The sequence below is a fragment of the Pinus tabuliformis genome, chromosome 4_1 (genome assembly GCF_031772625.1).
Source record: "Pinus tabuliformis cultivar Carrire ecotype Pingquan chromosome 4_1, CPIR1, whole genome shotgun sequence".
In the NCBI taxonomy this organism is placed as follows: Eukaryota; Viridiplantae; Streptophyta; class Pinopsida; order Pinales; family Pinaceae; genus Pinus; species Pinus tabuliformis.
In genome coordinates this window covers 718,604,165-718,617,539 of record NC_142303.1, presented here as the reverse complement: position 1 = coordinate 718,617,539, position 13,375 = coordinate 718,604,165, and the positions used below count along the sequence as shown (strand labels likewise).

At 39.6% G+C, this 13,375-nt stretch overlaps 2 protein-coding genes across 5 annotated transcripts in view; both read left to right on the top strand.

Moving 5' to 3' along the window:
* Nucleotides 1-13,375, top strand: part of LOC149178143 (pumilio homolog 1-like) — a 136,043-nt gene that overhangs the window by 52,334 nt on the left and 70,334 nt on the right. The window lies entirely within an intron of this gene.
* Nucleotides 2,187-5,148, top strand: LOC149178144 (uncharacterized). The gene is given in 3 exon segments (XM_089423878.1): nucleotides 2,187-3,548; nucleotides 3,687-3,781; nucleotides 3,783-5,148. Coding segments are annotated over 3 exon segments (2,823 nt in total).

The window sequence follows — 13,375 nt, the reverse complement described above, 5'->3', positions numbered from 1 at the left end:
CCTCCCATTCCGCCTTCGGAGGTTCTTGCTTTCAGAACCATGGTTGCTGCTGGTCCAAAGCGCCCTCCCACTGCGTCTCAGCAGAAGTTCGTTAAGAAAATGGACTCAATCCCATCTGTGGCCCTTCCAGAAGAAGAAACCTGCAAAGCGGCTTTGAACCTGGCTGAGAGAGGTCTCATAGGTCAGTTCACGGGCCTCTGGCCTTCTCCCAAGTTGGTTGATGAATGGACTCAAAGGAACTGGACGACATTGATCAAAGAGGGAGTCAAAAGTTATTTCGTAGGTAAGGGTTTCTTTGTGTTTGTCTTCGAAAACCCGGATGACAGAGGCTTAATTTGTAGAAGTGGACCATACTTCATGGGACCCCAGGGTCTTTATCTAAACAAATGGTCTCCTGATTTCGATCCCACCCAGGACGTCCCCTTTGTTGTCCCGGTTTGGGTTAGGCTCCCTCATTTGCCTCTCCACTGCTGGAATCAAAAATCCCTCCAGATCATAGGTAATGCGTTGGGAAAATACATAGACCAAGCTGCAAGAAAAGATCAGTATTCATGCGCTCGTATCTGCGTAGAAGTGGATCTAGAAGAGGGGTTACCGGAAGCAATCAAACTCATTGTTGCTGGGTGGACGCATGTCCAGGAGTTGGACTATGAACAACTACCTTTTAAATGCAGACATTGCCATGGTCACAGACACTTTGCAAAGCACTGCAAGAAGAAGGCTGAGGAACAAGTAGACAAACAAAATGGGGAACAATGGACCCTAGTCCAGAAAAATGCAAACTCAAAAAAAGGCACAGGTAAAGGCAATACGACTGGAGGTCCTAGCAGCTCCAAAACCAACCAAGAAACGGAAGCAACTCCAAATGGGACAGAAAGCGCTCAGATCAATCAAGTAAATCTAACCCAGGAGAATGTGGAACAGGCAGACACACCACCTTCAAACAAAGAGGGAGGGGAAGCAATACAGATCGAAGCCAACCAAGGCAGTCCCTCCAATCCTTCATACGCAGAAATAGCAAGGAAAAAACCAGTGGAAAGCTCTGGTTCTTCGGAGGATGAAACCTATGAGCGTCCATCGAAAAAAGCAGGAAGGAAATCCCGCAAAGAAAAGAGGGAGGAGGAGGCAGAAAGGCTCAAAACACAAGGAAGTCAGTCTACAATAGAAATGTCTATTGGGCGAAATACCAGACCAAGGCCTTCCAAGGGAGGCCCCAACCCCCCCTTAAGTAAATAATGAAACTCGTCTCTTGGAACTGTAGAGGACTGGGGAATCCCTCTAAAATAGAAGCAGTTAAGGACCTTTTGAAAGCAGATCCCTCAGACATTCTCATGCTCCAAGAGACCAAAATAGAAGGGCAAGCCCTTCTAGAGATCAACAGTTCAAAGTGGAATAAAAGAACAGGCAAAGCAGTCAGCTCAAGGGGAACCTCTGGAGGGTTGGCAACTCTTTGGACTGAAGACCTATTCCAGCTGAATAAATATCATGAAACCCAGCACTGGATCTTCACGGAACTGAAGCACAATGCAAGTAAGTTGTCCATCTCTCTCTTCAATCTTTATGTACCTATTTCTTACTCTGAAAAACGAGAATGCTGGAATTCTCTCTCTGCCTTTTTAGAGCAGTCTTCTCCCAGCAATATCATTATAGCCGGGGATCTTAATATCGTAATGAAAGCAAAAGAGAAGAGGGGGGGTTCCAGCATTAGAGACCCCATGCTGGCCAAGGTGGAGGAGCTCTCTCAGTTTTGGGATCTTTTAGATTTCAATCCTGTTCGAGGCATTTATACTTGGTCCAATAATAGGGTTGGATCGAACCACATTTATGCTCGATTAGATCGATTCCTGGTGCAAAGCTCCATAATGATGAACAAAAAGATCATCATCACAAAAATTCTGCCTAAACTTACCTCAGATCATAAGCCTATTCAGCTTCTCCTGGAAGATGAAGAAGACCTGGGTCCTATTCCTTTTCGATTCAGCCCTCTTTGGATCGAGAGAGAGGGTTTTTTAGAGACAGTGAAAGCAGCATGGGCCAAATCCTTCTTGGGATCCTCAAGTTATGTATGGGAGCAAAAGTTGAAAGCCACAAAACAAGCTCTGAAGGACTGGATAAAGAAACCAGCCCCTACTCCTACCGATCAAAGAAAAGAGGTAGTGCAGTCATTGTAGTCCCTGCAAACAGATATGGAAAGCAAAGATATCACAACGGAGTTGTTGGAAAAAGAAATAAAAGCCCAACAATCCACATATCAATCTTTTAGAAAGGAAGAAGAATACTGGAGATTCAAATCCAAAAGTCTGTGGCTGAAGGCTGGGGATTGGAACACCTCCTTCTTCCACTGGCAATATAGAGCGAGACCGTCTAGGATTCATATTGCAGAAATCAAAACAACTGAGGGCCAAGTCTGCAAAGGGTTCAATCAAGTCAACGCTGCCGCTGAAACCCATTTCAGGAATCTATACAGAGAAGGAACTCAAAGCAACGATGAGGAAACTACTGACTTCCTCTCTAACATCCCTTCACTCATCAGTCCTGAAGATAACACAATCCTTTGTAGACCAATCACTGAGGAGGAAACCATTAACGTAATCTGGTCCATGGACGCAGACAAGGTACCTGGGTCTGATGGATTCACAATCCATTTCTATAAATCTTGCTGGCATATTATCAAGGTTGATCTCCATAAAATGATAAGTGGGTTTATGAAAAAAGCCAAGATAGGTGGAGGAACCAACTCCACTTACCTTGCTTTAATCCCCAAAGACACCAACCCTGAATCATTTGCAAGATTCAGGCCCATTTCGCTGTGTAACGCTTATAAAATTCTGGCTAAACTGCTAGCAAATCGGATCAAGCCATTGCTAAAAAGATTGATCTCCAGTTCTCAAGGTGGTTTTGTGGAAGGTAGGCACATTCTGGACAACGTAATCCAAGTTCAGGAGACAATACATTCAAGCAAGCAGCGGAATGAGAAAGGTATGTTGATAAAATTAGATATGGCAAATGCTTTCGACAGAGTTAATCGCACATTCCTTAGCAATGTTCTTCTCTCCTTTGGCTTTTCGCCCCACTTTGTTCATCTAATTAAAGCCTGCATTGACAATCCGTGGATTGCCCCTCTAGTCAATGGTCGTCCAACCAATTTTTTCCAAGCTCAGAGAGGCATCAGGCAGGGATGCCCTCTCTCCCCTTTCCTGTACATCTTAATGGCAGATTCCCTTAGTCGAAAGCTCACTGCTGAAAGATTAGTTGGTAACATTCCGGGTCTCAAACCTTCCAATGGAGCAGAACCCCTGAACCATGCACTCTTTGCTGACGATTCCCTTCTCCTTGGTGGAGCATCCATCAGAATAGCCAAAGCTTTTGACACAGTCCTCAGAAATTATTGCAGAGTTTTAGGAGCTTTAGTCAACGAGAGCAAAAGCGAAGTCTTCAGCTGGAATATAGACCAGCATGAACTCACAGGCATTACTACTCTCCTCGGGTTCAAAGGCCAAGCAATATGGGACAAGTTTAAGTACCTTGGCCTTCCCATCATATCTGGAGTCAACAAAAGATCGCTATGGAGTGAAATAATTTCTAAAATTAAAACTAAAATTGCTGCGTGGGGAGGCTACTGGTTGACTAAGGGAGGCAAAGTTATTTTAATCAAATCCTTGCTGTCTGCGCTTCCAATCTTCTAGGCAGCTTTTCTTCTTGCACCAAGAAACGTGATGGAGCAGATCTCCAAACTTCTCAGAGACTTCTTGTGGCAGGGAGGTAAGGGCAACGAAAAAAACGCATTTGGTGAACTGGGAAGTGGTCAAAAAATCAATGGCAGAGGGCGGGCTGCAAATAAGAGACCCCACACTCGTCAATTTAGCGCTGGGAGGAAAGATTTTGTGGAAGCTGATCCACGAGCCCACACACCCGGTTAGTGTCACTCTGCGTTCAAAGTATGGACCCAACAAATCTCTCAGCAATCTGTATAACGCTAACACAACAAATTGCACGCAGGTGTGGAAATTATGCTGCAAAAGCAACAATTTCTTCAAAAAACTGGTCTACAGAATACCTGGCAACGGCAAACGTACTCATCTGTGGCTCGACAACATCATGGGGAAAGAACCTCTGGCCGAAAACGTGGACATAACAGATCTCAGAGACTGGCTGGAGCGAGCAGGAGTTAACAGCTTATATGACCTTTCAAATTGGGATCAGCGTGGAGATTGGGCAGGTTGGGATTTTCATGGAGTCCTTGCTCGGTTATCTCTTCAACAAACCTTGCTCGTAGATTTGCTGGAGGACGCTGCCCCTGTCAATAGAGCCATGAAAGATAGCTGGGGTTGGGGCCAGACCGGTGTATACACCACAACAGCTGGATATAGAGTTTTGCAGGCCTCAAGAAACAACAGTCAAACACCGGCTTTCTGGAAAAACGTTTGGGAATCACTAGCCTTACCAAAAGTGAACTTCTTCTTCTGGACCCTGGTACATAATAAACTTCTAACGGGTGATAATCTGGAGAAAAGGAACATAGTAGGGCCTCATAGATGCGTGTTATGCAACAACAACTTCGAAACAGCCCAACACCTATTCTTGGATTGCATTTTTGCTAAAGAGGTCTGGGGATTCATTTTACAGGACTTTCAGATTTCAGTCCCTTCCCAGAATTTTGTTTCGGATCTCTTTGCCTCATGGAGTATTTTCTATCCCCAACGAATCCCTCCCAAATCATTTTGGCGCAAAATCTGGATAGCGCTTCCCAAATATGTATGTTGGCAGCTTTGGTTGGCACGCAATCAACTGATTTTCAAAGAGATGCGGCACTCCCCGTTGCAAGTAGCTGCAAAAGCTAAATCCTTCCTCCTGGAAGCGGCCCAACAACAGTATTTTAAAGAAGATCCTTTGTTACTGCCCGAAGAAAAGAGGTGGCTAGGCCCTCTAGTGCCTTATCCGCGTAAGTATCTCCTCTCCCCACAAATTGTCAATCCGGATTGGCGCATAAGAGATGATGATGACACTTTTCAATCTTGGTGGTGGTCTCAAAATTTATCCACAATTTTCTTTGATGGGGCGTCCAAAGGGAACCCCGGTGCCGCCGGTGCTGGGGGGTCATCTACTCTCTGGACGGGTCTTCAAAAGACTGTTTCTGCTGGGGATTAGGCCAGAAATCCAACAATCAAGCAGAGATCCTTGGGCTTCTCAAAGCATGCCTTATTGCAAGAGACAAAGGAGTCAAAGACCTTCAAGTTTTCGGAGATTCAGAGATAATAATAAAAAAATTAAACTTGGAGACACTGTTCAACAATGTCAGCCTCAACAAAATTTTGGACAGATTGAAGAGAGTTCTTCTAGACTTTGACTCGTGCAAGTTTTATCATATTCTTAGAAAGTCAAATAGTGAAGCTGATCAGATGGCGAACAAAGGCAGCTCACTCATGAAAGGACTGCTAATTGTAAACAATGAAAGTTTTGTTCAAATGCCCTGAAAATGTAGTAGATCAAAAACAGCAGCAGTTAGAATTCTGCATTGTAATAGGGGTCGCTTTGGCAAAGACCCATAATCTCTTCAGATAAATAAATTCCATACCTGTTACAGTTTAAAAAAAAAATTAGCAATAAACTTACAACTTCTTCCAAGAAAAGGCGTTCTTTTAATCCTGAAAAGACATCTTCAATACGAAAATCAATCTTGAATAGCAAATGCTCCATAAAAATCACATCTCCACAAGTAGCAAAAAAGACAAGGCTAAATCATACCTTAGAAGAGAGGGCCAAAATCTCGAATGTGATGATGAATGATAAGAGTGAAGGGATCTTTTATTTATATGAGGTCTATCCCTTCACTTTACATAACAATATTAGCCTACAAGCCCCTAAACAAGTTTGATTTTGAGTGTTTGGCAAGACAAGGGGTTACAAGCCAACCCCATAGCTCAAAACAATAAAACAATGCTATAAAATCCCACACGTGTGGGTTGATATCCTCCAAAAGCATGGTGTCATGCCCTTTTTGGGCCATATGTGATATAAATTGAAGGAATGGGCTAGTGAGATGTCCCATCATAATCAACTCCAAGTCTTGAGGGGAGACCTCAAGAAGTGCCTCAAAATGCCTCCACATGTGAAAGCGATGCTTTGGGTGCCATACGTCACCCTCTCAATGGCTAGATAGGTGATGTGGCATCAACGCTCTCTAGTGTTGGGGCTCCAAGTGTGAGTACAAGCCTTCCCTTGTAATCTTGCTGATGACCATCAACATTTGGGCTCCAAATGAAGTAATGTCAAGGCCAACCTGGGGCCATGCTAGGTTCACCGGGTATAACATCAAGAATATTCAACACCAAGCAAGAGGAGCTCAATGTCTCAACATCTTAGGGGTGCTTTGAGTTGTCAACCATTAACAGGAATCATCAAAGTGCCCAACACTTTGCTATTTAGGGGCAATGTTGCATCTACAAGGTCATCACTGCTCTCTTAAAAGTGTAAAACGACTTGGGCATTTATAACTTTACATTTGAACTAAATCCCTAACTCCAAAGTGATTGACGATTGAGATTATATCTCGCCTCACTTGAGATCAAGGGCTGAGATTAAAACATAATCACGAAAGTAATTTACTTTACTTTTCCTAAGTTTATTTTAGCTCCATAAGCCAACATAATAATTATGTGCTTTTCCTAAGCCTAACTTAGGCCAAGTTACAAAAAGCAACTTTCTCACACTAGCCTTTGCAAAAGTACATACCTGAGCTACAAACATCGACACTCCCTCTTAGCGAGGGATACACTTCTGCCACCTGGAACTGACTTCAATCCGGGAATAACGTCCGCTACCATGGTTGCTTCCTTTGTACTGAAAGCCTTCCCTGCCATCTGGTTTGGAAACATCTTCAAAATCTTGCTGTCCTTGGCCTGGTTCCTAGAATCTTTGTGCTCCTAAACATCATGTAAGGTCTTCTTAATTGATCCTACCCTCTTGAACCTAAAGGCTAATTACCTCTAATTTGCTCAACCTTTGGGGCTTCTCACTCTTTGTTCTCTGTCATTGATCTCCTCATGGTCCGTTTGCTAAGTCCTTCTAGCACCCACAAGAACCTTGTTGGTTTATAGATTTGCAAATATCTTTCCTCATTGTTTCATCTCAATCCTTTGAGACATCCGCTAAATCTATTGCCATACCATTCATTGGTATGGTCTTCCTCTGAGGGTTGACCTCTGCTAGTCCTGTTGGAAAACCCTGTTGGTATTGTCCTTTGTACCATGTTTTGCCGACCATTATTGGATCGCGCCTGTCATGTCAAATCCTTTGCCCAACGACTTGTTACTGGCCACCGCATCCTGCAGCTATTCGATCATATTCACCATGACATTTTTCTTGCACCATGATCCTCTGTGTTGTCTCTACTCTGCGACATCACATGCATCAGACCTTGTGTTGCTTGTTTGGGTGCTATCTTTGTCGGTTTCTATTGCTGCTTATTGCACATCTAGCGACACCTTTCTTTGTAGACTTGTGTTGGTCCTCTCGAAACCATGTTTTGCTAGTCCCGTAGTTGGCTGGACAGTTGTTACACATCCGACTTGGTGCTTGGCCACTTTACTTATCCTCGTGTTGATCTTGCACACTCGATGACCTTACTGCTTAGCTTTAGCACCTTGCTCGTTCTGCCTGTCTGCCTCTCCCAATTTGACGCTGAGGCCCTTCTGTACCTTCCTCGACCTGCAACAACTTCCAATAGTCTGACGACATCTATTTTGCACTGCCTCTATACTTGCTAGTGTTGTTCCTTGTTGTCGACCCATTAGCATCTAACAATCGCCTCTCGCCCCCTCGCTACACTCTGTGCCCTGTGCTTGACCACTCGCGACCACTCTAGCACCTGTGGCCATTGCCTCCATCATCATCTCCCCATGTTGTTGCAATTCGAGTCTCTGCTCGATGACTACTGTTGACTGTTGGCCCAGTACTTGCTCACGAGCCTGTCTTTTGTGTGCCACATTTGAGGCTTGATTTCTTTGGCGATTAACACCTTTACTTAGCTCGTGTCTGTAGCTATACTTCCATCCTACTAGCCAATGTGCCTTTGTTTCATGCTATTCTTGTTGGTGTGTGTGCCTTTGGCCACTCTTGCCCCCTTGCCCTCGACACACTTCCTCCTTTCTATTCGTGGTGATTGAATGGGTGTTGGCTTACACAACTCTTTCACACCTAGCAGTTCATGGCTCTCTTTGCGACATGATGACAACACCGTTGGCAACTACTAGATCAAACTTTTTGCATTCAACGTCCGCCTTTTCCTATGTGGGTTGTGGTTTTTGATTGCACTTGTCTATTTTTCCCCTGTATTCAACCTTGTCTTGTCTACTATGCTTTGTCCTAGTCGGCTTGTTCTTGCCCTATCATAGTTGTTGGATCCTTGTTTGCATGCATACACCTTTGTCTGCTGTCTTCGGTTGCCTTACATTGTTGTTAGGCCTACTTGTGCTACTGCCCTGAGTTTGTTGGATGGGTGTGGTTGGGTGGTTGGTTGATGGATGGTTTGTCGGCTACTAGACACCCCCTATCCTTTTTAAAAAAATCTTTAACTTGGCCCCCAAAAAAATATTTTCAACCCCGTTTTTTTGTTTTACAAAAAACTCCCCTTCAACCAAATTGTTTGACTGATTTCTTTGGCCTTAAATAAAATTTTTGCTCGTACAATCACGACCAAACGTGGCCTCAGTGATCTTGTATGAACTTGACACCTATGATTCAAAGATTGGTACTCTTCAGAGTTTTAGCTTTGATACCATGTTAGAATTCCCACAAACCTAGCACCAAGCACTTAATTCCTAGCAGATTAACGATTTACTAATTAATTGCACTGCTAGGTTCATTAACACAAAAATTTAGTGAAAGCAAAATTTAGCAATCTCAATACACAACAGATTCTACCCAATCATAGTTCATTAAATTTTCAGAACTTACTTGGGCTCCCTTCTTGTGAAAATGGACCAATTGAGGAAATAAATACAACACTGGGTCTGATGTAATTGATCAAGCCCTCCTTGGCTAATCTGGATCACCTTGCCGCCCCCTTCCTTAGACCTAACCCACTAACTGAGATGCCTCCCTTAATCTTGTGCTGTTGTATGGTGTGTTTTTTTCATCTTGTTAGCCTTGCTTTTATAACTTTACATTGAGCTAAATCCCTAACTCTAGTCACCAAATTGGTTGATGACTGAGATAGATATTGCCTCACTTGAGATCAATGGCTGAGATTAGAACATAATCACTAAAGTACTTAATAATTATGTGCTTTTCCTAAGTCTAACTTAGGCCAAGTTACAAAAAGCAAATCGCTCAAGAGCAAGTGTCTAAGAAGACTTTGGTTGACTTCTGCACACCTAGACACTTATCCCTGTGCAAAAGCACCTGCTCGAGCTACAAATGTCAACAATCCAACACTTGGGGGCCACTTAGAACACCCCTTCGTAGAACACCCCTTCGTAGTGACACCAACATCATACAATAATGTTATGAAACATCTACCTCTTACCACCATCATCATCTAACCTCTTAAGGGGCCTAGAATCATTACCCATGTCTGAGATAAGCATATCAAGCATAACATAATGAGATAGCATGCTCCACAACCATCAAATATGCAACCAAGGGGTGATCAACAGGGCAATCACATGTGAGAAGATCACCAAGTTAGTAAGCACAATCATCTAGCCATGGAGAAAGTGAGACTTCCCAAAACAAAAATAATCAAATGATCCAATTCTATGAAGAGAATGGGGTTCATGAAGATGAAATCCAACTCCCCTGGTAAGTTGGTCCAATAGCTCCAAGGAACCAGCAATAAATTTCCATCAAATGCAAAGAAAATCATGCGAGGGCATAAAATTGGCATGATTCGGTAGCATGTGTTTTGTTAGAAGGGAGGGCATCCACATGAAAAAAGATAATGAATTGTGTAGGCAAGGATATAGTCACTCCTTGATTGACACAAATTACATGAAAAAGAACATTGGGTAACAATCACTGCTAAAATGTACTCTCAGAGCTTCGAAGCTCCATACAGTGGTTAAATGTGCCCTTTGTGACCATCTGGCATATTCGTAATTGACGAAAATTTGAAATCTGACATGAGGGCATAAAATTGACGTGACGTAGTAGCATGTGTTCCATTGGGAGGGCCTCCACATGACAAAAGATAATGAACTCTATCGGTAGGGTTACAATCACTCCTAGATTGACACAAATTAGATGAAAAAGATTGATACGTAACAGTGCTCCGTGATTTGATTTTGCTATGAATGGCTTTACCTAGGTTATGATTAGGATAAAGCTTCTAATATTTTCAAAGTTATTGTTTTGAGGCTTCTGCAATTTGTACTTTGTGTATGGTTTTCTTCTGGAGTTCTCGCATCCATAATTGTTTGAATCGATGTTAAGAGCCATCCACTGTGGCTCATCATCAAGATAGATCAGTAAATGTGTAGGACAGATCTCATCCAAATGAATAAATAGAGTTATGAGATGGAATGGGAATGATAGTAGCCAACCTTGTCATGATTAATGATAATTTATTAATGATGCTTAGTAATTGATACAATTAATAATTCTAATATTTAGTTGGAATTAATTTAATTTCAGATTAAGAATAAAAATGATTTTAATTAATTTTTATTTTTTTCTCAAATCGAACGAGAATAAAAATAAATTTAAAAGTTTTTATTTTAATTTTAATTGATTTTAATTTATACTTAATTTTAATTTAGAATTGTTTTTACTTTAGAATAAATTAATTGAATTGATTTTAATACTAATCTAGAATAAATGATTAAGAATTTATATCAATATAATGTTAATTAATAATATTTTTTTAATATTAGTATTGATCCTAATTTTTTTATAAAAAAATAATTTAATTAATTTTATTTTATTTAAAAATATATGAAAGTCTTATATTTTAAGTTGAAATTAATTATGATCTATAAATTAATTTTAATTTAGAGTTCTATCAATCTTTTTAAAATAAAGTTTTAAAAATTCTTATAATTTTAAATTAATTGTACTTTAGAATGAATGAATTTGAATTGATTTTAGTTCTAATGGTTTAAGAATTAATATCAATATTAGTATTAGTTATTAATAATTTTAATATTACTGTTAGTATTAATCTAAATTATAAATTTTGTTTAAAATAGTTTAAAATAATTTTAATTTAATTACTTTTTTAAAAATTATTTAAAATATATAAAAATTTTAAAATAAAATACAATAAATTTTTTAATTTTTATATTCTAATTAATCTTAATTTAGAATTAATTATACTTTAGAAAACTGATTTAGAATGAATAAGGACTATTATCGATATTAATATTAATTAATATTAATGTTAATATTAGTATTAATCCAAAAGTTGAAATTTTGATTAAGAATAATTTAATTAATTTTTAAAATTATTTAAAAATATATAAAAGTCTTTATTTTTAGTTAGAATGTAAATTAACAGTTAAAAATTGAAAATTAGGATTAGTGTTTAATAAGAATGTGAAGTGTAGAGAGAGAGAGAAGTAAGGTTAGAGAAGGAGGTGAAAGGTCAAGCGCAAAGGGGGAAGGGATAAGTTAGGAGAGGGTAATTTAGGATGTTAAAGTAGGAATCCAATTGTCACTTATTTTCCATCCTTCATCTCGATTGAGGTTGTTAGGGTGTTTACCTATTTCTATGGCTTCTCTAAATTTTCTATGGTGATAATGATCAATTTTGGCTACCACATTGGAGTTTTCAATACAGACATGATGATTGGTTTGACTGGAATGTTCAGCCAGAGCTGAGGTTTTTGAGTGGTTGTGTTTTATGTCGGCGGCATGTTATTGAATCCTAGTAAGGATAGATCGACCAGTTTCTCCAATGTAGGTTTTGCTGCATGAACACGGAACCATGTAAACTCCTTTGTGGCATTTGGGATCAACGGGATCTTTGACCGATTTTAGGCATCTGCTGATGGTATTCATGGGTTTGAAGGTGGTTCTAATTTTGTTCTTTTTTAAAATGTACGCAATTTTATCTGTTGTGCCTAATATGTAGGGGAGGTGAACCATGCGCACTTGATCATCTAGAGGTTGTTTGTTTTTAGGATTCTCCACATTCTTAAAGGCTTTGATCACTTGGTTTTTATTGTATCCATTTTTTACGAAGACATCCATAAGATGGTTCTTCTCTTTTTCAAAGTGATCTTGATCAGAAATACGAACAGCCCTGGTTGCTAGAGTGTTGAGAACACCAATTTTTTGGGATGGATGGTGGTGAGAGTTGGCATGTAGGTAATGTTCCATGTGGGTTTTCTTACGATAGACCCGGTGAGATATGGAACCATCTTTATTTTATCTTTATTTCTCTTGATTAGGATGTCAAGAAAGGCTATCATTTTCCTCTATTTTCAAAGTTACGAAAAATAATTTAGATGCGTTACAGGCTATTTATAAACTTATATTAGCTATAAATTTTAGATTTTGTTGCTTTCATTTATAATATATATTAATATATATTATGAGTTAATAATTTTTTATAAATACTTCACACACAGATATATATTATGAGTTCATAAATTTAAAAGAAAATTATATATGAAATAAAATTATAGATAATATAGAAAGTTATGAATATTTTTTTAATAATTTGGAAATTTTTAAATATGAGGATGAATACAAGGGGTTTTGAATGAAAATAATTATGATTTGTGTGTTCATATGTATATTCAAATACCATTATATTTATCTATATATAGATATATCGATATATAGCCAAATTAAATGGCGAACCTCATCCGAATCTTATGAAATTTTTTGAATTTAATGGCGAACCTCATCTGATTCTAATGAAAAATTTCGAATTGGAATCGAACTCGAATTTGAACCAGAACCATGTGACATTGGCCAACATTAATTAATTAAATTATTTAATGTGCCTTTACATAGGAAAAATAAAAGTCACTTTGCTAAAAAAGTTTGTCAGACAACTTTTGAGTGCTCGACACAGCCGATGCAGAATCCCTTGTTTGAGCTACTACTAAAGTTCAAAGGATATGGGTCAGACCTTAAAATTGAAAATACTAGCATGGTATTAGACTGTCGAAATTATAATTTCGGATTGTTTCAAGTGGACATTCCTCAATTTTAGTTGGGGGCACCTTCCTGCACCTGGGATGTGGGTTGCATCCTATGGATGGGTAGACACATCTCTGGGATGGGGGTTGCATCCCCCAGGATGGAGAGTCACATCTACCGGATAGGAAGATGTTTGCATGTCTCCTAGGAATAGGGACGCATCTCCTGAAAACACAGCAAATATATTCGAGATCGTATGCCATGACAAAGATTTCAAATTATATTG